This window comes from Manacus candei, unplaced genomic scaffold, assembly GCF_025592945.1.
Source record: "Manacus candei isolate 608988 ecotype Guabito, Panama unplaced genomic scaffold, ASM2559294v1 h1tg000028l, whole genome shotgun sequence".
Lineage (NCBI taxonomy): Eukaryota > Metazoa > Chordata > Aves > Passeriformes > Pipridae > Manacus > Manacus candei.
The window spans coordinates 41,470,382-41,496,259 of NW_026138076.1; the positions used below are offsets into that span (position 1 = coordinate 41,470,382).

The window sequence follows — 25,878 nt, forward strand, 5'->3', positions numbered from 1 at the left end:
GAGGGATAAGTTATTAGATTTATACTTGCACCACTACTATTTTAATAATCGAAGGGTACGAGGCCTGGAAATTCTGAAATAGTTTTTCTAAGATGTGAATTTAACATTTATACTTTTAGCTTTTTACAGGGAAATAAATCTGTCACAAAAATTTGCCAGATTTTTTTTTTTTAATTTTAAAGATGAAATGCATATCTGATCTTTATGCTCCAATTATGACAATATGATGTGCAGTGGGTGCTGGTACACAATTAATGATTCTTTGTGGAATGCTTTTAAAAACAGAACCTTGAACAATGATGTTTGTTTTTTTTTTTTTTAATAGAGTCCAGTGGACATTGTGACTGGTGGCATTTCTCCAATACGAGACCACGACAGGCTTCTGCAGGATATGGATATTAATCGCCTTCGAGCAGTAGTGTTCAGAGATATAGTAAGTTGCAAATAAGGTTGTTTTCTTTGTAGCTAAATTTCTACATATATCTGTTTGCTCAACACTTTCTTTGTGTTACACAGTTTGGCTAAATTGAATGTACAGAAAGGGAACACTGCTCACAGTAATTAGGAGCTCGTAATACTCTGCAGCTGTTGCAGTGTTTAGGATTGGAAGGAGGGAGAGGTGAAGCCCGACTGCCTGCTGATCACGCTCTTTGGTGTTTTCCTAAGAGCTGATTCTCTGGAATTCTGCCTGTTGTATATTAAATATGTTGTGTTTAGTACAGCTGTGTACTTGCACACACTTTGGTACATAGACAAACTGCTTATGTATACTATGTATCATAAAGATGTTTATGAAAAATGAGTATCTTTCTAGCTAATTAGAAATTAGAGGTCATCTCTAATTCGTTTACTTCCCCTCAGAGGAACCAATTTGTGTGCATGTGCTGTAAGTATGCATATGTTTTTTAGTCTTGAATTGACTAAAAATATCTTTGCTCTGTGTCAGCAACTTTATAGCTGATATTGAGGAAATTGAGATTGATTGCTTGAAAAAAACACCTCTGTAAGCAAATAGGGCAGCTATAATGGCTGTGAGTCATTGGTGGCCACAAGCTTGGACACCAGAACTTACTTTACAATAATAGGACTGTTTAGCAAATGTAATGATTTATACAGTGACTTTTATTCTATCTAGAATAGAGAGTTTTATCTTTATTGATTGAAACAAGCTTTTTTTAACCCCTACTTTGATATCAGTGTGCAAAAGAGTAACAGGAATTGAACCTGCCATACTGGTGGCAACTAAAATAATCCTGATAATGCAATCTTCAAGCACATTTTGTGAACTCATTTTTTGCTTTAAAAAAGTCCACCAAAACAAAACGTACACAGCTGCTTTTTTTTACATATCTAATCCACTGGCTTTCTGTTTCACAATAAATATGAAATGATGCAATAGCTCTGCTTTTTGGCAAAGGTGTTGAGCTGTGGAGAAGAAGCAGACTTTGAAAGGTCTATTTTGGAATAGTTTTTATCTGAGCTGTTTACACTTGCATCTAAATGTGTTCTTTGCATGCAGTTTCTTACATTGTATTCGGCACAGAGAATCATGGTTGGGCATAATTTGAACCTGTATAGGAGGAATTTGGATGGAATCCACTTAACCACCAGTAGTAGTACTTACAATGATACATGAGCTTTATTTCAAGCAGTTCTACAAACTTTGCTGAAAAAAATAAAGAAGTGGGTAGTGCTAATTCACTGAATCACAATTTTATTAAGTACAGTTGGAAACTGTCTTGCAAAGATTGATCTAATAAGAAAATTCTTTATAATCCCTATCATTGTAGGCAATTTCCCCTAATCTCACACTGTGCTTGCCTTTTACCAACCTGTTAATACCTTACTGTTTCTGCCTTGTCCTATGGAAGTTAAAATTTTGGGTTGAGCCAAGGTGAATATAGGTTGTTTTTTTCAGTGCAACAGATAGGATCCAGCTACATTATCTAGTTCTTAATAGAGAACTTCTCATAAACTTCTCCCAGTATTGTTTATTAAAGAGCTCTTCATGGAATATGGAGCTTCAATAGGCACTTACAATCATGATAGAATGAGCTTTATAGTTTAACTTAGTTTCTCTGAACTTCTCAGAGGAAAAAATTGACTGTCACCTCAGCCTTGATGTAAATGAAGGGTACAAAACCCCAAACACCCTTCTTCTTACTGATTAGTCAGTGAGAATCCAACTATTCTATTCTCTTGTTATCCCGAAGTGTATGAAACTTTTCTTCTTTTGGCAGCCAAAGGGGACAGGCTTAGGCTAAATCTTAATGTCTGGTCTTCCCTCTGCTTCACTAGGAGCAACTGAGAGCTCTGGGGAAGAACATGGCATAGTTCATATTAAGATTTGTTTTTAAGGTTTTCTTAAAATCTCTGTATAAAGTTAGAGCTGTAATGCAAATGCATACTCTTGTTTAAATTGCACGTAGTACATTACATCCATCTGGACTATCTGATGATGAAATTAAATCCTAACACTGGTTCTGTATTTTGTTTCACCTCCTTCATTGATACATTATAGTTTGGTTGAGTGTGCTTACCTGTTGTACTTCACAGCAAATGCTGTTAGTATCTTGGCACTTCTGAGGAAATGTAGTAGAAGAAACACCTGTAAATAAAGGAGACCTACTCCCTGCACTAATTCGAAGCATGTAGTCAAAACACACAACCTTAGCCAAAGTTGTCATATTTATAAATGAAAAATGGAAGTATTAGTGCCACTTGAATACAATTGCTGTATTCCCTACCTTTATAGGTGAGACAAACTGTGACTAGAGAATATTGTTCTTCCATTGTTGACATATCAGCTTACTCTCGGTCTGTTTATGGTAGCGCTGGGCATACTTTACAGAAAAATAAACATGCTGCTGAAATTGTAATGGAAAAATCTGTGTGTGTCTCTTTTTTTTTTTTTTTTTTTTTTTTACAGGAGGATAGTAAACAGGCTCAATTTTTGGCTTTGGCTGTTGTGTATTTTATTTCTGTGCTCATGGTTTCAAAATACAGAGATATACTGGAACCTCAGAATGAAAGACGACCACCAAACCAAAACCAGTCATGCAAGGGATCAGAGAATGAAAATAATGAGACTCCTACTACAGGTGAACTGTTAATTATTTGGCCAAATGAAAATAATGTGGCTTAAAATTCTGTAGAAGTCCATGTGAAAATGTACAGAAATATGTGCATTGTAACCACTGAAATAAACAACATTATAGTGTTCAGTTTGCCTCAGTATTTGTATTCCTTCTTCTGATCTAAGAAAAAAACTGTAAGTTGATTATGCTTTGTAGAGGTGGCTAATCTCACTGAAGTAGCTAAGTATTCATGAATATTTGTTGCAGAAATTTTACTGTACATTATTTGTAAGGTTAAGTGTGCATAAGCATAGACTGCCAGCTTTTTTCCCACTGTCAGACTCCAGTTAATTTTCATTCTTTGACTGATGTGTCAATATCTTCTATTTCCTTGTCTTAATTTTTGGATTTTACAATTTTTTAGGCTTCCCAGGAATTAGAAGGAAATTATTCTCTTCTAAATTTCCTATCAAATACTTACAAATATATTAAATCTCCAAGTAGGCAAGAAGAAACACTTATGGCTGTGTTATTTCACTTGTCTTCTATTGCTATTACTTCTTCAGGAGCAATGTGGTGAATGCAGCTCTGTTAATAATGACCTTGAAATGTGTTTTCTGTTTTTTTGGTATGAACAGTTGTGGAAAACCCGTCTGCTGCTCTTGGTGCTTCAGCCTCTACGGAAGATTCAGAAAGTGCAGCATCTATACAAAGAAGGGATTCTGGTCTCGGGGAGGAAGCAGCTTCAGGACAAACAAACAATTCGAGTGGTGCTGCTGAAGCAGGATCTCTGAATGTCAGTGCAGGTCCAGATGCAATCAGTGAAGTACTGTGCACGCTCTCGTTAGAAGTAAATAAGTCTCAGGAGGGCAGAAGTGAGACAGGAACTGAAGACAGTAAACCTGCAGGTTCTGTACCAGCTGCAAAAAATGTCAATGTAAAGGACATCTTGAGAAGCCTGGTCAGCACACCTGCTGATGGGACTGCAGTGGATGCTGCTCTTCTTCCACCGACCTTCCTTGGAGTTCTTGGTGATGGAGCTGCTGAGCAGCCTGTACAGTTCCATTCCTTTGACAGGTAATGTGACATCTGAAATATTTGGGCTGTTTAGTTTTGCTTAGGGTATCTGTAAGGAACAGGAAACCTCACACTTCAGTTCATGGGAACTCAGGTACAAGGTCATCTAGAGTTTAATAGTAATCAAGATGCTTTGATCGAGAAGTAGAACCTTTGGCTACCAAGTTACTGACATCATATAGGTTCTTCATGAAGGTATATTCTACCTTGTATGGGTTGCTATGTCATGCTATGAAAGACTGTGGAAAAGAAAAATGACTGGTGATTGAGTTGTACTTGAAGGTCTTGAAGCCAGCACCTCCTTATAAGACTTAACTGCCCTGTCCCCATACATGTTACAGCTCAGAAGCAATATAGCAAGATGGCTGATAAATTGCCTAGAAATGACTGGAAGAGTAAAAGAAAAGATTAGGGGTGTAAACTGTTCTTTTGTCTTTCCTGTTCTCTTCCTAAATGTATCAGTGGCAGATGAGGACTGCTGTGCATATTTAGTTGGTTTTAAAGACCTGCAGAAATAAAATGAAGTGACTCTTTCCTGATAATAATTTTGGTGTCTCCTATATCTCAGTCTCATTAGCTCCTTATCTTTTCCCAAGTATGGTAGACCACACTGTTGTTTACTAGGCTTACTGACTTTTACCTCTTCAGGATTCCCCAAAACAACAAAGAAAGAACAAAAGAAAGAATCCCATAACACTCACATTCCTGCCTCTAGAAAAGCCTTGATGGTATCCAGAAATCCTGCAGTCGATCTGGTGCAAGGGGATCCCGTGTTAATGTACTGGTATCTCATCCCCTGCTTATTCCTGAGCTTCCTCTGGCTCTGATGTCTTTGCAGTCTATGGCTGCCTTGTTCAAAGTAACAGATGACCCAAGAAAGGAGTGAAGCTCTGCCAGGGGTATGGATGCAGCTGTCACAGCATGTCTTCTCAACTCAGATTGCCGTATCACTAGTGGGGGAAGAGACAGTGGTGGTTGTCTGGCTAGATTAGACGCAGATGGTGTGTGCCAGCCAGCATTTGGCCGCTTGCTCTTGTCTCAAAGTAAATACTGTGTTCTGTTTGTGATGCTAAACAGGAGGACTTGTTTTGAGAGCAGTAGGAGGATGGAGGCAGAGGGGGAAATTGGTAGAAGGGGTACACACTGAATTAGAACTTGTCACACCTCTCTCCCTGCTGCTGCCCAAGTGCTTTTGGCATTTTTGCTTTGAGACCTCTCATTGCTCTTTGCTGCAAGTGGGCAGTCGATGTCAGAGCGTAGTGTTTTAGTCTGTGAGTGGTGTCTTTTTCTCATAAAATTCTTATTATTCATTGCTGCTTGATAGAGATTGCATCCACAAAATAACATCTGTCTGGAGATCTGATGCAGAAGTGCCTGTTCCATTGAGGAGTAATTTTTTAGCTATTGTTGAAACTGAAGGTTTGTGCTGCTTGTGAAAATCTGATTTGAAGTGGTGTAAAGCAAGTTAACTAGACAGGAAACAATGGGGCACTTGCAGTCCTGGTAGCTGACATACAGAGGAAGCTGTACAATTTAATTTGATCACATATACAGTAATGAAATACTGGGCATTAATAGCAGCCCCTCAGTCACTTACAGTTTTGTGTTCTTTTATCTGTATAGTTGCAAAGTCACTCAAATAACACAACAAAAAAACCCCCTTAAATTGTGGTGTGCTTCATGAAGCAAGATACTGAAAAGTTGAACTAATGGCTGTTTTGCCCTTTTACTTTTCTGGCGCTACAGTGTCCTGGATGGATCCTGCTTTTCTTTTTCCATCTCCAAAGAGCCAGCCATTTGTAACAACTCCTGCAATTCTTTCACTTAACCTTGAGGCACAGTTACTGCATCATTACTGAAAGGAAGCTGGTCTCATGAAAGAATATACACAGAGGAGTGAAAGGGGTGCATGGACTGAAGCAGTGGACAGCACTGTGCTTTTGGATGGAAGAGCAGAGGGCAAGGGATTTTGTAGGGTTTTTGTAGCTGGACTGCTCCACAGTGAAAACTTGTGGGTGTTTGTTTCCAATGATTTTGTGTTTAGTGGGTGGGGATAAATATATGAGGAGATCATGAAGTACTATGAAGTATTTTGTCCTTCAGCAGTTGCATGTGACCTCAGTATGTCAGTGGCCCTGTGTTTTGCCTGAATTTTTCATTTCCTTGCTTTTGTGGGTATGTCTGGTAGACAGAAGTGTACTTAATGATGCAGACGTCTTACCTCTAATCAGTTATCATCTGTAGTGACATGCACAATCTTGCATCTATGGTAAATATGTTGATATATGATAAAGCATGTTGCTAACTAGCTAAGAAATGAGTTATAAAGACAAAATAACTGTGTATATGAAACTTATTTAAAGTTACATAGACAGGAAACTTTCGTGGCCACTTGAAGGTGACTGCATCTTTATGCAGTGTGACTGCTTAAAATACAAGTTTATGCTCTGAAATGACACCTGGTGACATCAGTGGGGAGGAATTGTGCCAGGGATAAAAAAAAAGAATCACCCTTTTTACAAGAAATTGGAATAGAGTTTGAAATAGTAGCTCATCTCTGGGGTAGACAAAAATACGAAGTTATGTTGTGAAAGTTTTTTTGGGAAAACTGGCTTTGGGATGCTCTCTTATTTTCTGTGTCTGGTTTACATTTAGTATATTGTTTGATGGCAAACACAAGTTCTGTGAGTTAATTTTTTTTTTTTCTTTTTAGAGGCACTTTGTTAAAAGTTGTTCCCATGTAGCAGTTTACCAGCAGGGTATCTCTGGGAATTTCAAAGCATCTCTCTGATCCTGCATTTATCTCAGGAATGCTGTGTCAGAAATCAAAACTCTCCTCATATCTTAAGGATTATCAACTTCCCAGCCATAGCTGGAGAGTATACAGTAACAGCTATGTGAGTGAAACCTTACTGAAAGGCTGCCAGGTTGCAAGCCTTTGCAAACAGCTAGGTGTATGTGTTCATTCCCATGCCAAAAGTCTTCCCCTTATCTTATGTGAAGATACAATCTTGTGATTAGTGGGTGCCAGGGGTTTATCACGATAAAGTTCAAGACTTGCATTGGCTTTTTCCCAAGATCCATAGGGACATGAGTTAATGTTCCAATTTCAGTGTGTCCTAAACCAGCAGTTTTCTTATTTAGTAGTAATCTTGTAGAAAAAGGAGGGCAGGTTAATGCAGGCAAATTTAAATAAAACAGAAATAAAAATAACCGAAGCTTGGGATGAAATGAGAGATGACATTTCTCTTCAGTTTAATAAAACCCATAACCTATCACTTGCTATTTTTACTGTGCACTTTAAAATAAAATTTTGGTCTCTCCTGGATTCTGCTGCTTGTTGTGGAAGCATTCAATAACCATGTCATTATAGGAAACTGATGCTGAGGGTTAGGAGGAATATAGGCTCTTACATCGTGATCTTGTACCATAGAGCTTAAATCTGCAGCTGTGCTGTAACTTACAGAACAGATATGTTACTAAGCTTGTTTATCTTTTTGGAACATCATCTATAAGCTGCTTGGTTTGGCTCAGACTATGTTTACTTGTTTGTCAGTCAGTGGCATGCATGTGCCTTTGTAACGGGTTGGTTGTGGTATTTTGGTTAAATTTCATTGAAGTGCCTTTTTTATATGGAATGAATACAGTTTAGGCTTCATTGACTTGGGCCTCAAATGCAAAAAGAATACACTCGTTGTTGACAAGATTAAGTCTACCAGGTGTAGGTAGAGAATATGAGAATGGGGGATCTGCAGATAAAGGCACATGTGCTGTGATGAAAAGCTCAGCTCTTTCAGCACACCAACAATTTACATTCTGTAGGGGCTGAAGAGCCAAACCATTTGAAGTCTTCTCCCTGCCAAGCTGATTTTAAAGTTCTCTTACAAGATCGATTGTGTTCTTTCTATCATATCTTCTCTTCCCTTCCCCCCACCCTCTGATCTCTCATGGTTTTGAGAGTCTCTTATTCTTCCTTTCTCCTTGGGTATTTCAAGGGAGACATAAGACAATGGGTATTATCTACAGACAGCAGAGCCCATAGAAGGACACTGACATGGCAGGCTGCTTTCCTGCCTCACAAAGTAGAGGTGGAAATAAATCTCTGATCCTCTTTACTGGTCTTTGCCTTGCAGTGGGCATCGTTTTGGTAGCCTGGAACAAGGCTGTTTTCTTTTGGTTTTGAATTAAAACCACTATCCTATAGGTATACAAACAAACTGTCACCTTTGTGGCTTTTCAGTGCTTAGAAATAGAATGCTAAGAATGAATCTGTATAAATCTGTCAAGGGGAATCAGAGCTCATGTAAATATTTTTAAATTACAGTGAGGTCATCAGCTTGGGCTGCCCTGTGTTGTATTAGGAATATTTGACTTGTACCCAAGGAAAATTTGTAACTTGAAATGTATTTAAAATGAAATGGGGACTTGCCAACTTCGTGAAAAATAAACACTTGGGAAAATCCTAAAATTTCAGGACATGTAGATATTTTCTAAATTTATATTGAAACAGAAGAATCAGTGATCTGAAACCGAGGAAGGGTTCAATAAGTAAATCCTTATAGAATTTGGCAGAATAGATCATTATTGTGTAAGCCTTTGTCTGTGAGGGAAGTCAGTGTTCAGCTCAGTGGTCTGTGCTCATTCAGCAGTGAATAATTGTCTGCAACACGAAGACTTCTTACACTTCAGCATAATTGGGACTAATAACACACTGACCTTCTGGCTAAGATGTATTTATGGTGGCTAGTTCTCACTATGCCTGACCTATGTTTATCAGTTCACGTGCTGTAAATTCTTACTTTAAACCTTAAATATTTGATTTTAAATGAAAAAAAAAGGCAAACATCTAATACCGTCATGTAAATGAGGCATTCAGAAGTATCATTCTTACTTAGTAGTGCTTGAGGTCTCCTTGAAATAGACCGTAAGAATATTTTTTTGTGCAGTTTTTCTGGTTTATTTTATTTTTCCTGTGTTTGAATATTATGGTAATGGCTGTTTTAATATACAAATGTAACTCAAAAATACAGAATTAGTTTAAGAGGTGGGATAATGTGAATCTTAAGGAGTAAAATGTATTGATGCTTTTTTTCCCTGTGAGGCATCTCTGCTCGTGTGTGAGGTTGCTTAAGTACGTTGTTGTTCTGAGGAAATTAATGCACGATTACAAATGCTTTTTAAAATATTTTTGTAGATCTGAGGAAATGTACTGTAAAGCCACTTATCGATGAATATTTTATTCATGTGTGTGGCAATATTTAACTTTTTAAGAAATGCTTGTCAGTTTAGGTCCAAAAAAAAGACTGTCTTATCCGTGTACTCTTTAAAAGCAAATGCCTTATTAGTTAAGGGAAGTTGAAAGCACATTAATTTCTAAGACACTTCTGACAAATTTACCTGATTTAATAATGGACTAAACACTGTTTTCCACAGAGTTTATTTACTGCAATATTTAATCTTGATTTTCCACTGTCTCGCATTCTTTCTGCCAGTTGCATTCATTTTCCTTATATTAGCATTTAAATAATCTTCTGAAAGAACAACACAAAGGAACATTGGTAGTTAATGGCAAATATTTCTGTTTGAACGTGGTTGCATTTCCACTTAAATATTCAAAGAAAATATCGTTTTGCTACACAGAGAAGGAAAAACATAGGAATTTCAGAATGTAAATAAAGAAATATGACCAATGTCTATGCTGCAGAAATCTTAATTTGCTTGCCAGTATGTGGTAAATATGAATCCTTGTGATTGCTGAAATGAACTTCCATACATTTCAAGGAGGTTTGGAAATGGAAGCTCCTAAACCAAATCCTGCAGCTGTAGCACTGGTCATTTTGCACTGTTGAAAAGGAGAACATACAAGGCAATAAATATTACATTACCAATAATGCAGCAATGCACAGCTGCCAAGTCATTATGCCAAGATACTTTGATGTTTTGGTTTGTGATTCTTGAACTATTTTAAGGGGTTTTTTGCATCAGAGGGTCGTGTCAACTGAGCAGAAGACAAAATACATTCACAATTTGGGGATTTCTTACATCACGTTTTTGGACAATATCCAACATTTCTTTTGGCTGTGCTCTTCAGATTGACACAGCTCTCGGAAGGGACCTTCTTTCCTCACCAGAAATACTGTTTATTTTATTTTGGCTCGCAAAGAGGAATAATTTCAGTTGACTGTTGCAGATTGCTATCTAAAATAAATTCTCTTCAGAACTAGTCCAAGGCTAGAAAACAGCTTTATAGTGAGTTGTTCAAAGCCTCTGTTTTCTTCCAAGGGCCCAAGATCTAGAAGGGCCTTTTTATTGTTGAATTTATGAAGTAGATTTTTTGAAATCTTTTTTTTTTTAGTTAAAAGCTAAAACTTTTTTCAGTGAGATTCAGTAAGCAATCTGGGTTTCTCAGAAAACTTTGTGAGAATCAGTGTCTCCTGTTCAAAGCATGTGGTGACTCTGGAGTACACAGGCACACCCATATGTACTGTTTAGCAGCATATGTTCTTCTGTATTTTGAAGTCTGAAACATGTATTATTCATTTTTATTCTTTGAATCAAAGCAAAAGGAATGATGTTAGGTAATTAAAAAAAAAAAAGGCAGCCTGATAACAGCTCTACTTTGCAGCTGCAAGTGCCAGATTTCCTGGTGCTAGTAGTCAGAGTATCTTCCTTGTAGTGAATGCCATTGCTAGATTCTGAAAGCTATATTGGAAGTGTTAGAATATATATAGTTCCTTTTTTTAAAATGTACTTCCTGGAAAGTAAGTCACTGAAGGTGAGAGTAGCAGCTGTACTTGTATTCCCAAACTTCTGCAGATTTGAAGGTGAGAAGGTATACAAAAGATCTTAAAAGGCAAAAGGGACTGTTGTGGTCATTTACTGCTGTCTGTTGCAGCCCAAGGGGAAAAAAAAAGTCTTAATTCCTTTGCTTGAATGCACCTTTCCTTGGGTAGCTGGAGAGAGTCTGACAACTTGCTGAAACTACTCCCTCAGTGCAACTACACTTAAGAACTCTGAAGGTCAGTAGGAGTTTACATGAAGGAGTGATAATATGTAGTGTTTTGTCAGAAACAGCACAGAGAATGGAAGGCTCTTTAACTGGGATTTCTTTTGTCTGCACTTATTGTCAGCTGCAGAGGAACAGTGTTAAGGTAACAGCTCTGTCTGCACACGGGCTTCCTTGCTCCCATGCAGTTCCAGAGCTGTTACTTGCCCTGTGAGGAGCTGCTTCTAGTAGTGCTAAAACTTACTCCTGTTCTAAAACTCCTTCTTGATCTTTCCAGCATGTTCATTTCTTGAATTTTATCTAAAAGGAGTCTTTTCTAATATATAAGTCAAAATTCAGCCATTTATTTTTTTCTTTTTAAGGTGTGCTTCTGTCTTGTTCTTTACAACCTATAATGCAACCTGTTTCCTAGTTCCTGGGGCTCTAGGATCAGAGAATAGGATCAGTAGCCTTTGTAGGCATTTAGAGGACACAGCCCTTCTGATTTGATGTTTTGAGAGAATTCTCATGGACTATAAGCCCTGGAAACAGAAAGCTTCTCTATAAGATTTGTTTTTATTCTCAAGGTCATGTGATGTTTTCCAATTTAAAATTAATTACATGAATTACATGTTTTGAACAGACACAACCTGTGTGTTCACAACTTCCATCTACAGGTGCACCAAAATTTGTCACTAAATATTCTCCCACCCATATCACCTTGCATCCAATATAATGGTGTCTGTATTAGCTAGCAGCAAAAGGATATTGTTTCTGTAACTTAGTGGGTGTGCAAAGAAAATTTTCCAGATCATGCACTAAGGTCTCATGGAGTCCCTCTGGATAGACACATATTTATAATCTATCTATATGATTTTGGGTTTAATATTATTGATTAGTATTTCTTGAATTAGATATCTATACAGTAAAAGAACTTAAAATCCATAAAGGAATACATCTGGGCTTCAGTGCTGTATCATGAATGTTGGAGAAATGTCTGAAAGTTTACTATGTGTAGGTGAATTTGTATTCAGTAAACTTGTATTCATTTCCCAACCCCTTCCAGCTGTTTGAATGTGTTTTATAGAATAGTAGTAACAGTTTCCACATGGTGAATGTCACAGAATCGAGTGAGAGATCCCCTTCTTAAACCGGGGTGATGCCAAATTAATTGGTAATGTAGTTATAATTTACAAAACTGTCTAAATATATATATTTTTTTAAAGTCCATTGTTCATATTTCAGGGAAGCAGACATGAACATAAGAGGAAAATTCATGGTTTAGGCACAATATCTTGACTTGGGGCTCAGGTGTTGTTGCTTCTATTTTTTTAGTGACTAGTTAACATTAGCAGTCACCCTTATAATGATATGACATGTACTGCCTCCAAGTATGGTGCCTGCCTACTCCTGCCATTAAGAAGGGTTGATTTAATCAGTAACGTGGTCTAGCTTCTGTGACATCTTTTGACATCCTGTGACTGAAGAAGGGAGTCACATACAGTCAGTCCTCCTCTCCCCGGTTCCAGCAAAAACTGTTTTAGAAATATTTGACAGAACTTCTTCGGTTGCTATCACACCTGAATTTAGGTCAAGTTTCTGAGTTATTTTATTTAGAAAATGAATATTTTTAAAGCTATTAAGGGAATACTTCCAGTGTGTAGTTATATTACCGTCAACAAAAGATGTGATTAAATAAATTGAATGTTGAAGATTTTCGGCTTATGGTTAACACCAGGTAATTAAAAGTAAGCGCTGCAGTGGGAGTACATTATATATCAGCTGTACTCTTTACCTCATTAGCTGGGGTTTTGCATGTTTATGGAGCTAACTTGCAATTAAAAATGCCTTTAACGTATGCTTAACAAGGCCTTTTAGGTATTTGGAATAAAGTACTACAATTTAATTGAAATTGGTATAGCATAAATAGATGTCTTAGTAACATGTCAGATAAATCTCCATGCCTAACTTGTCACTTTGCATCTTTTCCTCTGATGTAGTCTTTAATGCTGACTGTAAGGCCTGACATTTAACTTGTATAAAGGATGGGGATTCTCTCTTAACTCCAAAGAATGTTTTGATTTGTTATATAAATAAAACCTGATTGACAAGATATACTTAAATTCATAGCCATATTTTTAAGATGTGTGAACATTTGTATGTGCATGTGGATATGTGTTAGAATAGTTTTAACCACACTATATCCTTCTTCAGTCAGTCTTCTGTTCTGCATTAGAATCCCAGCAGTAGTAGACTTCAAGACAATCTTTGGTCTTGATAATTCACCTTAATATTTTATTTTTAAATACTATGACATCTTTTGTAAATGTTGCCTGAAGTTTAAAACCAAGTCTCGGGGAAACTAAGGTGAAAAGAAAAACCCAGTTGCCGAACATTTATCCTGGTGATCTTCAAACTGTGTGCTTGTTTGTCAGGGATTTTGTGGAAGTGGATGGGATGTTAAAGTGTACCATAAAAAGGTGGTACCATAAACAAGGATGAAGTGTCCTTTAAGTTAAGGTGGGTTACAAAAGATGATGGAAAAAGAAAGTAGGGAAGGAGTGGTACTTTTGCGGGACATAGAACATAAGTGCTAGAATTAAAAAGGAGGATCACGATGTGTGAACCTTCACATACAGTAGGATTTACTAACTTTCTGTCTTCACCTAGGAGTGTTGTTGTACCACCGAAGAAATCAACCGTTTCCTCCTCTACAGCTGCAGTTGGTATTCCTACAAATGCTGTCAGTGTGGTTTCTTCTTTAGATTCAGCCCAAGCCCCAGATCTGTCAGGAGAATCTCCTGGTAAGTAAGGGTAAATTAAACAACTTAAATACCATCCCTTCCTCTGTTGCTTTTTCTTCCCTCACCACTCACTTGGAATACAAATAAACAGTTTTTTGTTACATGTTATTTGTTAAGGTGAGATTTTTTTCAGTAGTTATCCATATCACAAAACACTGTTGGTGAGAACAGTTGTTTTTCAGACATTAAGTCATTAGTTGCCTTCCATTAGTTGCCTACTGATTTGTGTATAGGTATGTGTGTGTATATATGAGTCTTACTTGTACCAAGAATATTGATACTTAATTGCTGGTTGTATTTTCTTGGGGGGAAATGTGCCAGTAATCTAGGAAGATACTGTTTTACGTTCTGTTTGTTTTTTTTTTCTTTTTTTAAACTACTGGAGTGTGTGTGGTATGTCCTAAATTATCAAGTCAGACAAAAGGACCTTTGAGACATTTTTACCCTGCATACTGCTTTGACTAAACTTTGTCATACACTCTCACACAGCAGCTTGCAGGCCTGCAGTTGGTACCTGTGCCTCTAACAAAGGCCAGGAAAATAGGCTTGGCTTTAAGTTAGACTGGACCAATTGTCAGTGACATCACTAGGGTTCATGAATATAAGAAGTCATACTTTTGGATATTTTCTGAGAATTTGTCCCCCAGATCATTTTATTATTCCTAATTTTACTGCTGTGGCTACACAAATCTAAAAAACTAACCTGTTTATAAATAAAAAAAAAAGCAAAAGTAATGCTGTATTAGAAAAGCCCCAACTTTGCAACAAATGCAAATGTCTGAGCAATATTTGTCATAATTTCAAGATTTCTCACTATTTTGTAAAGCAGGCATACTATATTAACTTGTAAATCTGGTGTATTCTAAAGACTACTTTTTGTTACAGATTAATTATGTAAAGTATAAGCTTATTTATAAATTCTTGAGTATTTGCCTAAGGATATATGTGTTAGTGCTAAGTAGAACTGAAAATTATATACAAGTGTTTCCAATAGCTTTAGCCTGAGGTCAAATTCAGTGTTGATGCCAAACTAATTGCTTTGGACAGTTTTTTTCAGTGGGGACAAAATTGAGTAGGTTGTTTATAAGCAAGTGTTCCTTTGAACCCTTAGTCTTTCTGGTTGTTCTTGTATGAGATAAATGATGTTTAACCTTGCTGTGTCAAAGGCATGCTTTTCTGCTTAGCCATGTTTGAGTCACAAGGCTGTATAGAATCTCATAATTGTGCCCATGAAGTTTGATTTCAAGACTTAGAACTGATTTGCATCTTAAATCGAGGAAGTCTCAAGTTATGCCTGAGTATTGGTGATTTTTTCAATGTTTGAGTTTCTCACTTCCTGTTTTTATGAACTTATATCCAAACTGCAAAGACTGGGGAAAAAAATGTGATCTGTTATCATGTCCTCTAGTACTCATGTGTCTGGAAGATGCTTGTTGCCAATCTTCAACTGCCCATTCCATTTCTCAGGAGAATCAAACAGTTTTTGTTCCAGCTGCAAAAAAGGAAAAGAAAAGCTATTGAAATCTAGTATGTTCCTACTTTTTGTAAAGGGGAGAATCCATTTTGTCACCAAAACTGCAGGAGGTAGCACTGTACTAATCTAGGACTAGTGTTTGAAATAGGGGAATTAACTGTCTTTTGAAGTGTCACAATTCTTTAGTGAAGATTGGCTCTGAGAAGCTAATCTGTTTGAAAAGTAAAAAAACCTCACCTACATTGAAATTGTTTTAAATAATTGTGAATTTGTTAGCTTCTGACTGGCTTACCCTGATTAGATGAGGGCTTAATTATTACAATTTCTGAAGCAAGTACTCACTTGCTTTTAATAAAAACAAAACAGACTAACATTGATTTTCAGATTTAGTCAATCTTTTAGGAACGTATAGAAGAAAAAAATAGGTGCTCCTGTGCCTGTAGAATGTATGAGAAATCCAGACAATAAACAATACTAATGTAGTTTGTAACTGTGTGACTTCCAGCATGTCTGGGAGTTTTGGCAAAAATTGGACATGTAATCTGAACTGATATGCATAAAAAGAAACTAATCGGGATTAAAAATAGGCATGTTTAGACTGGCAATCTAATTAATTAAAAGAAAAAGTAAAGGGATAAATGAAATCATGTCTTAAACAGATTAAAACGTGAGACTGTTCCTTTTTGCCCCGGTAAAATAATGGCACAGAAACAAAAATTTTGCGGAGTTGGAGTGGTTTGCATCTACTGTTGCTCATGTAAAATTGCACACATTAAGTTTGAAATGAAGTTGTGTATAAGGCCTTAATTTTTTTTTTTTATTTGAGGATGGAAGTAGCAATAAGCAAACTTCCTATAAAACCAAAATATATATAAATTTCCTCTGATTTCAAATCACATGTTCTTTCACTAATTTTCGTTTTCATGCAACAGAGAATCAATATATCTTTCTTGTTTTTTCAGCTAACATTCATTATAATTCTGTTTACTTTCTTTAATTAAGAAAATAAATGAGTTAAATCCTTTTAAAAATATGCTGAGCTTAAGGAGGATATGTAGTGAGTATAAATTTGGAACCATTTCACGTTTTATACGAAGGTTATTCATTAAACATTATTACTACATTTAAAAATACACATCATCTTTTTTTTACCAAAGTGAGTTTTGTATACATTTGCTTGATAAATTTTAAAAACTGATAAACAGAACCATAATATATTAACATATAATGCTTTACTGTGAAAACTCGAGCAGATTTACTCCGAAACAGAGATGAAAGTGAGATGCAGGCATTGAAATAGGATTAAACAGCAGGTGATATGTTCTAATTGCACTGTGTACATACACTCAATTTGGCAATAAGTTACATATAGTATGTGAGCATCCTCCACCTGTAGATGTGATGTCAGAATTGCTTGTGTTGAAATACCAGTCAGTCTGTGTGGTTCCCGATGCCTCCATTGCCATTTGTGTGTGCTCAGAATTCATCAGCCTCCTTCCCCATAGTTTTTCCTGAAGTTTGCATCTTGCCTGTAGATCAAGGGTTGTAGTATCTCAGATATTTGATGCTTGAGATGGTCCTAAGCTCATATCACGTGGATGTGACATATCCTGGCTTCCCAAATGCAAAGTATTGACAAGTTGGAAAGATAACCGTCTAAACTCACTCTGTTCCTCTGATACTTTGAAAGAGGGTGAAAACATGTTTTGGCCTCAGATAGCCTGGCCTTTTTGCAGAAGTTCCTTCACCTTTACTCATTCAAGCTACAGAGTATTTCACAGCACAAAAATACAAATGTGCCCCTTGTGGTCTGAACTCTGTTGTCAGTATGTTGCTGATGGCTAGTATTTGGATTGTTGTTTGCTGCAATTGCTAGTCCAATTGTTGAAATATCTTGGAAATAAATGGAGAAAATAAAGCTTGGTGGCCCATGTGGAGCCAATCATTTATAGTCTCTTACAGAGGGTGGTATTGAGCAAGCTAACATATTTACTAATAGTAATCTAAAAAGGGGGAATTCACTTGAGTTGTTTCTTCCTTGGATTGTCTCATAGGCTGAATGTGAGATTTTCCTGCACATGCTGTGTCCAGGAAGGGCTACTGCTAAGACAGGACTAATATTTGGATAGGCAGGACTTGACTGAGTGGCCTGAGCTTTAAATGTTTCAATTACAGCTGTAATGTTCTGAAGTGGTGTGAATTTTTTAAACTGTTTTGCAGTTTGCACTTCCAGTGTTTTCTCTGGTGCTCTGAGTTTCTCTGTTTATGTACTTGAAGGATTTCACATGTTTTATTACTGCTTCACTCTAAAGAACTCGGCCTTTCACCATTCAGTTTGCAAATGGTTGTTCAAATACAACTTCTATGAAGAGAGTGTATGATAAGTCTGTGGGAAGAAGGAGTGAATTACCTCTTGTCCTTACTGATGCTCTGAATGTAGAAAACACTGAGGAGTTCTACTCATTTTCTGTTGCCTGTTTCCTCCACTTCCTACTTGAAGTTCTTTGAGTTTCTCTTGTTTTGCCTCTGAGCCACACAGAGTTGCCCACAGGATTTTTGCTTCTCCTGGGAAGACACAGGGGCTGTTCCCCAAAGTGTGAAGTCATAAATGAGTCCATGTCAAAGCCTGAGCTGAAAAAGGAGGTGGATGCTTGGAAGAAATGCAGGGATAAGCAGTAACAGGAGATTAAAATGGAGTTGTGACTCCGGAATGCTTGTTCTGTATATAGAGAAATGTAAATTTTCTCTAAACAAGTTGGCTTGTTTTGCAAAGATGAATGGTATTTATTGATTTTTATACACAGGTGAAAATGAACTTGAAGTCTTGCAATAAAATACATTAGCAGGAGACAAGCTAAAGTAAGAAAAATGAGTGTGAAGTGAGTTACCATCAGTGTTGAGGTTATTCAAGAAATTCACTGGATTATAGTAGCTATTTCAAAGAGAATTCCAACTTTACAGTGACAGTAGTTGAAGGCTAGTTACTGAAGCAAAATGACACTTACAAAAATCTCAGATGCTGATGATATGCAATGGAAATGGCTTACTATTGTGCCAGTAAAAAAAACTGTTTTAAAGCCACTTCTCTTAAGAGAAATTTTCACCATTGTTTCATGAAGTCTGTTTTGTTTTAGCCTACAGATGTGTTTATGTAACAGATCCTTTATATTAGCTTGTAAAACCTTTCATTGTAGTCTTGCATTGTGCACTACCAGCCCTGGAAGTGTATTTTTGAATAAGCTCGTTATTTTACTGGATACCTCTTCCACAAAGGGCATCAGTGTATGGTAGGTCTGTTGCACAAAATTAAGGGGTATGGTTATTTAATTCAACTCCTATTCTTTTTACCTCATCTCTGTTCTCACAGAGTAAAGTATATCCTCATGTACTGCTTGTGTATTGCCAAGTCTACTTTGTAAGTGTATATGCAAAAGCGTCAGGATCTTGCGCAAGGAGTTTCTTTAACAATATTTTATTGCTAGAGACACTTATTTGTTTAGACCCTTGGGGACCTTGAATAAACAATAAGGCTTCACTGTAAGGGTGCTAGACAGATGATCTATTTGCATTTTCTTTTATGTTCTTGCAAATGTCTGTAAAACTGTCAGTTTGAAGGAGCCAGTTTATCAGTGAAAGGATAAGGAAGAGATAAGTCAGTTTAGTTCCACATGTTTGAAGTAGCTACTGCACTTACCCACATGTGTGTTGTGGATGAAAATATGCTACTGAAGTATTTTCATTTTTTTTTCAATAAAGGCAGAAAAAGTAGAATGAAAAACCACCTCTGAGTTGAATAAAGTAAAAAAAGTACTTCCACAAAACAAAATTTGCATGCAGAAATCACTATGCCTAATCCTATTGAAAAAAACACTGAAATTCTCAGCTGCAATAAATCTGAGATTCACCTCTTTTAGTGAAATATATCTGAGTTTGGAATGTGGACTGAGGTGTTGATAAGCCTGAAGAAATTCAGACCATAAATATTTTTATGTAATCTTCAAAAAAGAACATCAGTTTATGTAGATGCCTGCCTTAGGCTGTTGTCAAATTCAAATGATCAGTGCTTTTTCTGTTATGTCTATATTTAAAAGTTGGTTTAACCTAAAATTTCATAGTTTTACATTTGTGCATAATCTGTTTTGCACAATTTGTTTTTGTTTCTAGAAGAAAAAAACAATCATGTCCTGTGTTGTCAGTGATTTCCTTTACCTCCCACTCAAACTATTTTTACCAGTGTGTTGAAAAAATGGAAAAACGAAAAAAACCCCAACCCATCTCCAAAAATAAAACAAACAACAAAAACCCCAAGTTACCCTAGACTGAGTGTATGTCTCTTTATTAGCCTCATGATGGCTATTATGCCCTTTCATTGTCCTTGCAGATGTTTCCCTTGATCTTTTTTCCTATTTTTTCCCTCAGTTATTTTGCTGATGGCCTAAATATTGCATAGAATTATTTTCATCTCATTTAATTGTAAAACTCACACTATTATGCTGCACTGTCAAGTCTTATTTTATACTGATAAAATGATCCTTGCATTTAATAGGGTGGGATTTTAGTTGTATATACAATTGACTTTATAACCATACCCAATAAGTAGTGGATTACTGGTCACAGATTTTGGATGTAATAAAAAGCATTTGAGCATTTACATAACAAGACACAGTCTGTGTATTTAGAGGACTTTCTTATTTTGAAGGCTTTGGACTCCATTTCAGTTTGGTGTTGTGTTGAACTGACCAGACCACTGTGCTGATTTCCCCTTGTGGACAGTGTAGGTGTAAATCCACTACTGGGCATGTGGGCTTCAGAATATTTTTAAGCTAGAGGGGCCTTGTTAAATGAGAATAGGGATGTTGGGCTTTAGGGAGAAAGCTGGGAGTTCTAGTAAAATTATTTGAATAAAGGTTATCATGAAAAATGAAATAATTGTTTTAAAATCTTAATTTTTAAAAGATTTAGTTAGAAAAGCTGTTAAGTATCTGACAAACAACTGGAGTCTTTGCAACCACTGAATCATGTGGCTTCCTGCCTTATGTGGGCTTTGTTTTGTTTTTCTGTGCAGGAGGCTCTGTTCTAATTTTCAGCACATCATTTGACAGCTTTTCCTTTGGGAATACCCGAAATACTTTTTGGTGGTTTGACTATGTAAAACTAGATCTTAAAGAAATGGAATTATATCCATGAAAACATTTACAAAATCTAACCATCACCGTTGAAACTTTCAGGAGTGTATATTCGATTAACCTTTATTAGATAAATTATTTAGGATACAATGCCCAGAAGATTGATGTTTCACTTTGCTTTCAACTAACACTTTGTTCACCACTTTCTTATCCTTCATTCTGTATGATCCATGCAATTTTCTTCTGATCCCATCATCCCCACACAACTTCAGGTTGAATTTATGAAAGGCATAAGTGAATCACCGCCACAAAGTCATCTCCTGCCTATGAAGAAAGAAAAAGAAATAAGAGCAAAACTTTTCATTATTTTGAGGCTGTAGTTTATTTTATTAATTTCTATGGTGTCTTTGAAACAAGATTAGAAAAAACATCTTCCCTGGATAGAAAAACAAAAAAAACACACCCTACCCACCACAAAACCCCAACATTTCTTGGAGGAAGCTCTGCTTGCCACAGTTTTGGAGCAGAAGTTTAAAATTTGACAGGAGAAATAAATTCAGTATCTCAAGGATCTGTCTTTGCCTTCACTTTTCAAACCTATTCCACTTCAGTCAGGTTAAAAGACTTTGAAGGGTTGGAGTTGACACATTTTGGTAGACAGTTTTAAGATCTTAGGAGCTGATTTCCAGACAGGTTGCATTTAAGTGAGCTCACTCCATTGTAGGTGGGACCATCAGGAGTGTTTCTATAGTTACAGTTCTGAGAAGGGTCACGTCTTTGCTAAGGTAGATGTGAGAACTGAAATGATTAAACTCTCTTCTTTCATGCTTTTTTCCTTTTTTTTTTTTTTTCCCCTCCTCTCCAGCAACATAAGAATCCAAAACTGGCGAGGTGAGAGGAAAGAGAATAGGACAGGGTGTAAGGGTGGAAAGAGATAGGATTGCAGATGGACTAGAAGCAGTCATGCTCCTGGGAAATGCACAGAAATCTGTCTGCTAAGATTCATTCCTCTCCACAGTTTGGAATGCAATGTAAGATTTGTGAGTCACCATTCCTGTCCTGGCAGAAAATATCTGTGAAGTCTCTGGCTGTCTTTGCTTACCCCCTGTTCATCATCGCTAATACCAATCCATACTGCAGTATGGAGGTTATATTTCTCTTTATATACTGAACAGCAGAATTTAATATTTACAGATTCCTCCTGTGCTGATGAGAGCCATGGAGTGTCAATTTGACGTAACACAACAGCTTTTTTTTTTTTTTTTTTAAGTGTAGGATACATAAGTGACCCAGTCTTCCCTATCAACCTTTGAATAATTAATGTGGCAAAGTTAATAACTCATAAATGAGGTTATACCACTGCCATCATGCTAATGACACTGGCAGTGCAATGGAAAATTTTATCATAGCTGTCTCTGTCAGAGTCCTAATGTTGCAAAAATTTAAGGCAGGCTGTTGAAAATACCCACTCATTTTGTTTTCTGCATGATTTTGATGCAAATATATTTTAATTTTACACAAAAATACTGTGCAAGTGACTTGAAATTAGATGAGCACTTCTAGTAACCAAAAGAGATGCTTTAAAACTTTACCATTTGGCTTTACATTATTATATATTATTATTATTATATATGTTAGCACATTACAGGAACATCAAAGGTGTAAGACATTGTTTCTATTTGCTGCTTAAGGTTGCGTTACTGAATTTGTTCAGAGGGAATTATGGCTTATAAGGCCAAAAGGGATCACTGCAGTCTAGTCCAACTTCCTTCACAAAACAAACTGCAGCACTTCCTTGAATCACAAAACAAACTGCAACACTTCTCTTTGTACTAGAGCAGCATTTAAAAAGCTTACCATGGCATACCTGGTATATATGAATGCAAATAAATGTGACTCTTATGGAAGAAATTGTTTGAGGTACAAAGAGGTGAAAGGTTTTTACCTAGTCCTCACACAACACTTGAAAAGCAAGATTTCTCCTGTAATTCATTCATATGATTTGTTTATTATTACTTTCTCTTGTAGGAAAGGGATCATCTAATTCAAAATTGCCATCTGTTCCTACAGTTTCTTCAGTGCCTGAGGATTCCGCCTCAAATATGAGGTAACTTCTTCAACTGAACATCTGAACAGCTGTGCTGTGGCTCACATTTTTGATATTACAGTTGATATTATTTTTCCACATAACTTAAGAATGTTCCTTTGCTGACGTACAACACATAATGAGGGTTTGGGAAAATGCTGAGCAACAGATTATTAATTCCTTCTTATAAATGTGTATCACATATCACTTAACATTGTCAAAACCTATATTAACTTTTACAAAATTTCAGTAGCTTCCTTCTCCTGTTTCTAATCACATGTATCTCTTTACTAGTATTACAGACAGGCTTGAACATGCTTTGGAAAAAGCTGCCCCACTTCTGAGAGAGATTTTTGTGGATTTTGCTCCCTTTCTTTCTCGGACACTTTTGGGCAGCCACGGGCAGGAGTTGCTGATAGAAGGTACAAGTAAGTTTCCATTTAAAAAAAGGTTTTTTTAAATGTGTGCTTTGTTTTACTTTGGAGACTCAAGATTTCTTTGTTTAGGAGATTTCTTCCTTCCTTTCCAAACAGTGCTGTCCACTGGATTTCTTTGCCTCCTGTCCCTTCCGTCTTTAGTCATCTGAAGTCATTGTCATTGCCTCCTCATTTTTACCATCTCTGTAACCTCTTTGTGTCCATCTGATCTTAAATTTCATGTATCTCATTATGAGAGACAAACTACAGTTGTCTCTTGGTTAGTTTTCCAACTCTTCCAGCAAATTGTCCCATAGAAGCTGGTGTATGAAATATGTTTTGTGAGCCTTAAAAAAAAATTGGTGTCACGGTCAACACTTTTTTGCAAACTAAAGTGTATAATGTAGAAAGTTAAGCACAAAGACTTGCATTTTTACTGGGATGTTATAGCAGAAGGCTTCTTGGGAACCGTCAGTGGAGCATGTTCTGGTCCATTTCTTGCATGTGAGTCTGATTCTGCCTTTCTGGTTTCCAACTGGAAGGCAGCCATACAGGTAAGAGAAATACGTTGTCAGTATTGAGAATAATTCTCTGGTACTTTTGAGAAAATAAAGATTCATGTGCACGGCATTGATCATGGCTTTTCTTGATGAAGAGTGGCATAAAATGATTGAGACTGAGCTGATGGACTTTTCTTTCTACAGGTAGGATTTCTCTGTTTAAGAATGAGACTCAGTTCTGCAATGCAGACATTAACATCCTCAGTTTGAAAAGTCGTGTCTGTTGGAACACTGTGACTTTAGTAGCAACACCAGTTTTTTAATTTTCTCATAGTTTGGCTATATCATATGCTTTGTCCACTGGTTTTTAGAAAGAAAGTTGCAGGTTTTGTCCCCTTAAAGAGGTGACTTGAATTAGAGCCAGAGCTTGTTGGAGTTTCCAGTGAAAAGTGCACTCATGGTAGAATCTCATGGTTGCTTAACTTGAGCTGATAACTGGCACGTGAGCTGTATTTGTGCTAATACAACTAGTTTCTTCCTAGGGAATTAAGGGTCCACTTAAAAACATTTTTGGAACTAATTGTTTCTTGAATTAGGACAGTCATCCTGTATGTAGTTCTGAATATGATTAACGTTGGCAGAAACACAATTACAGTATCAAACACGGTCAAGCATTTTCCTGAAGAGTGCTGATATCAAAATCAAGAGTTTGTTAAACTTCACTGAAACTCAAGGTGTTTAGTTTAGGAGTTTAGCTTGCTTACTGGTTTGGGTAGGAAGAAATGGAAGGAAGAAGTGTGCGAATTGCCTTCTGTGAGACTCAGGAAGATGGGATTCTACTTGTGTTTATGCACGTGGGCATCACTTTAGCTGATAAACATTTTAATGGAAGCTACCTTATGAACAAAATTATTTCATTCATTTAATAAGAAAAACCAGAAAAGTGATTTTCCTCCAAGCTCTATTTGCCAGAGAAGTAAATATCCTATTTAGTTACATTTTTTCTTCTCTGAAGATAAAAGATAATCTGGTTTCAAAGTATTTTGACTGTAGTATAGGTTATATACTCAGATAAATGAGTATTTCATAGATTGGGTGACCAAAAAAAAAAAACAGGATAATTATTGGGAATGTATGAACTGTCTATACAAAAATAAACACATGAAACCAATTTTTGGGCCTAAAACCCAGTTATAGAAAAACACCAAACAAAATGCAAACCCAAATAATAATAATAATAGTCAAATTAGTTTATAAACAATTGAAAATATATATAATAGGTTACTGCTTGCACTTCTGCTAAGGTTTAGTATGGGGTTAAGGGTCAAAGTACTAATAAGAGTGTTTGGGATGTCTGCTGCCATGAAACAAAATGGAAACTTGATTGATAGCTGGGGGCTGAAAGGAGAACGTGCAATGGAGAAAGCAAAGGTCATAAAGCCATTTCCCTTCTCTGCATATATAATGATCCAATCCTTCAAGAAATAGCAAAATGTAGATACAGTGGATTAATATAACATATGTTAACCACACTTCTGATCATTTTGACATACAAACATTTATGTGAATAATGGAGGTAATGTATTACTATTAGCTGTATTGCTATTAGTGGTATGAAAATTTCGGTTTTCTTTTGTTTGTCAAAATGCTCTTAATCTATTGAACTTCAGAACAGTTTGTGTTAGTAGCTGGTGCCATATAAACATGCATTTGTGTATACTTTTTTCTTTTTGTAGGTCTTGTATGCATGAAATCTAGCAGTTCAGTTGTGGAGCTGGTGATGCTTCTTTGCTCTCAGGTGAGATTTAAGTAGCAATGTCTGAAAGTGCTGTCTTTGAACACAATGAAAATTAAAGTTAAAATTTGACTTTAAATTTGACTTTAAGCTTATATAAATATGTAAAGAGATAATGTACAAGGCCTTTTGATTAAAAACAAAATCATAGTAATTGTGTCTATTCAGTTCAAGAGAGAAGATATGAATGGTTTTGTGTTACCTTACTAGCAAGCATTTACATAACCTTGAAGATGGTGTGCCTAAGTAATTCTATGTTGTCATTTTTATAAGGTAAAATAGGATCAATAAAATATTAAAGTTAAAGAAACATTGATTTCTGCATCTTGACAAGCTGAATCCTCTGGGATAAATAGAATTTTTCCTTTTGTGTAGAGGTTACAAAACAAGTGATAAATACTTTTGAAACCCTGTCATTCTCAATTGATTTGACGAGTACTAAGAATTTGAGAAAATTTCAGTAAGCAACCCTGATTGTCAGCAGTTTGGTACATTCTCCACTCCTAAAGGCAAAGTGATTTTAGATATTTAAGAAGTG

The 25,878-nt window shown here is 36.4% G+C and overlaps 1 protein-coding gene across 3 annotated transcripts in view; it reads left to right on the top strand.

Annotated features, from left to right (window-relative positions):
• LRBA (LPS responsive beige-like anchor protein) overlaps positions 1-25,878 on the top strand; it is a 401,405-nt gene that overhangs the window by 86,187 nt on the left and 289,340 nt on the right. For 2 of the 3 annotated variants that reach the window (XM_051790889.1, XM_051790891.1), the window contains exons 28-34: positions 326-433; positions 2,930-3,101; positions 3,716-4,154; positions 13,810-13,943; positions 22,572-22,650; positions 22,924-23,057; positions 25,282-25,343. In XM_051790889.1, coding sequence (XP_051646849.1) covers positions 326-433; positions 2,930-3,101; positions 3,716-4,154; positions 13,810-13,943; positions 22,572-22,650; positions 22,924-23,057; positions 25,282-25,343 — 1,128 coding nt within the window. The remainder of the gene's footprint in view (positions 1-325; positions 434-2,929; positions 3,102-3,715; positions 4,155-13,809; positions 13,944-22,571; positions 22,651-22,923; positions 23,058-25,281; positions 25,344-25,878) is intronic. The other variant, XM_051790890.1, reaches the window with a different exon arrangement.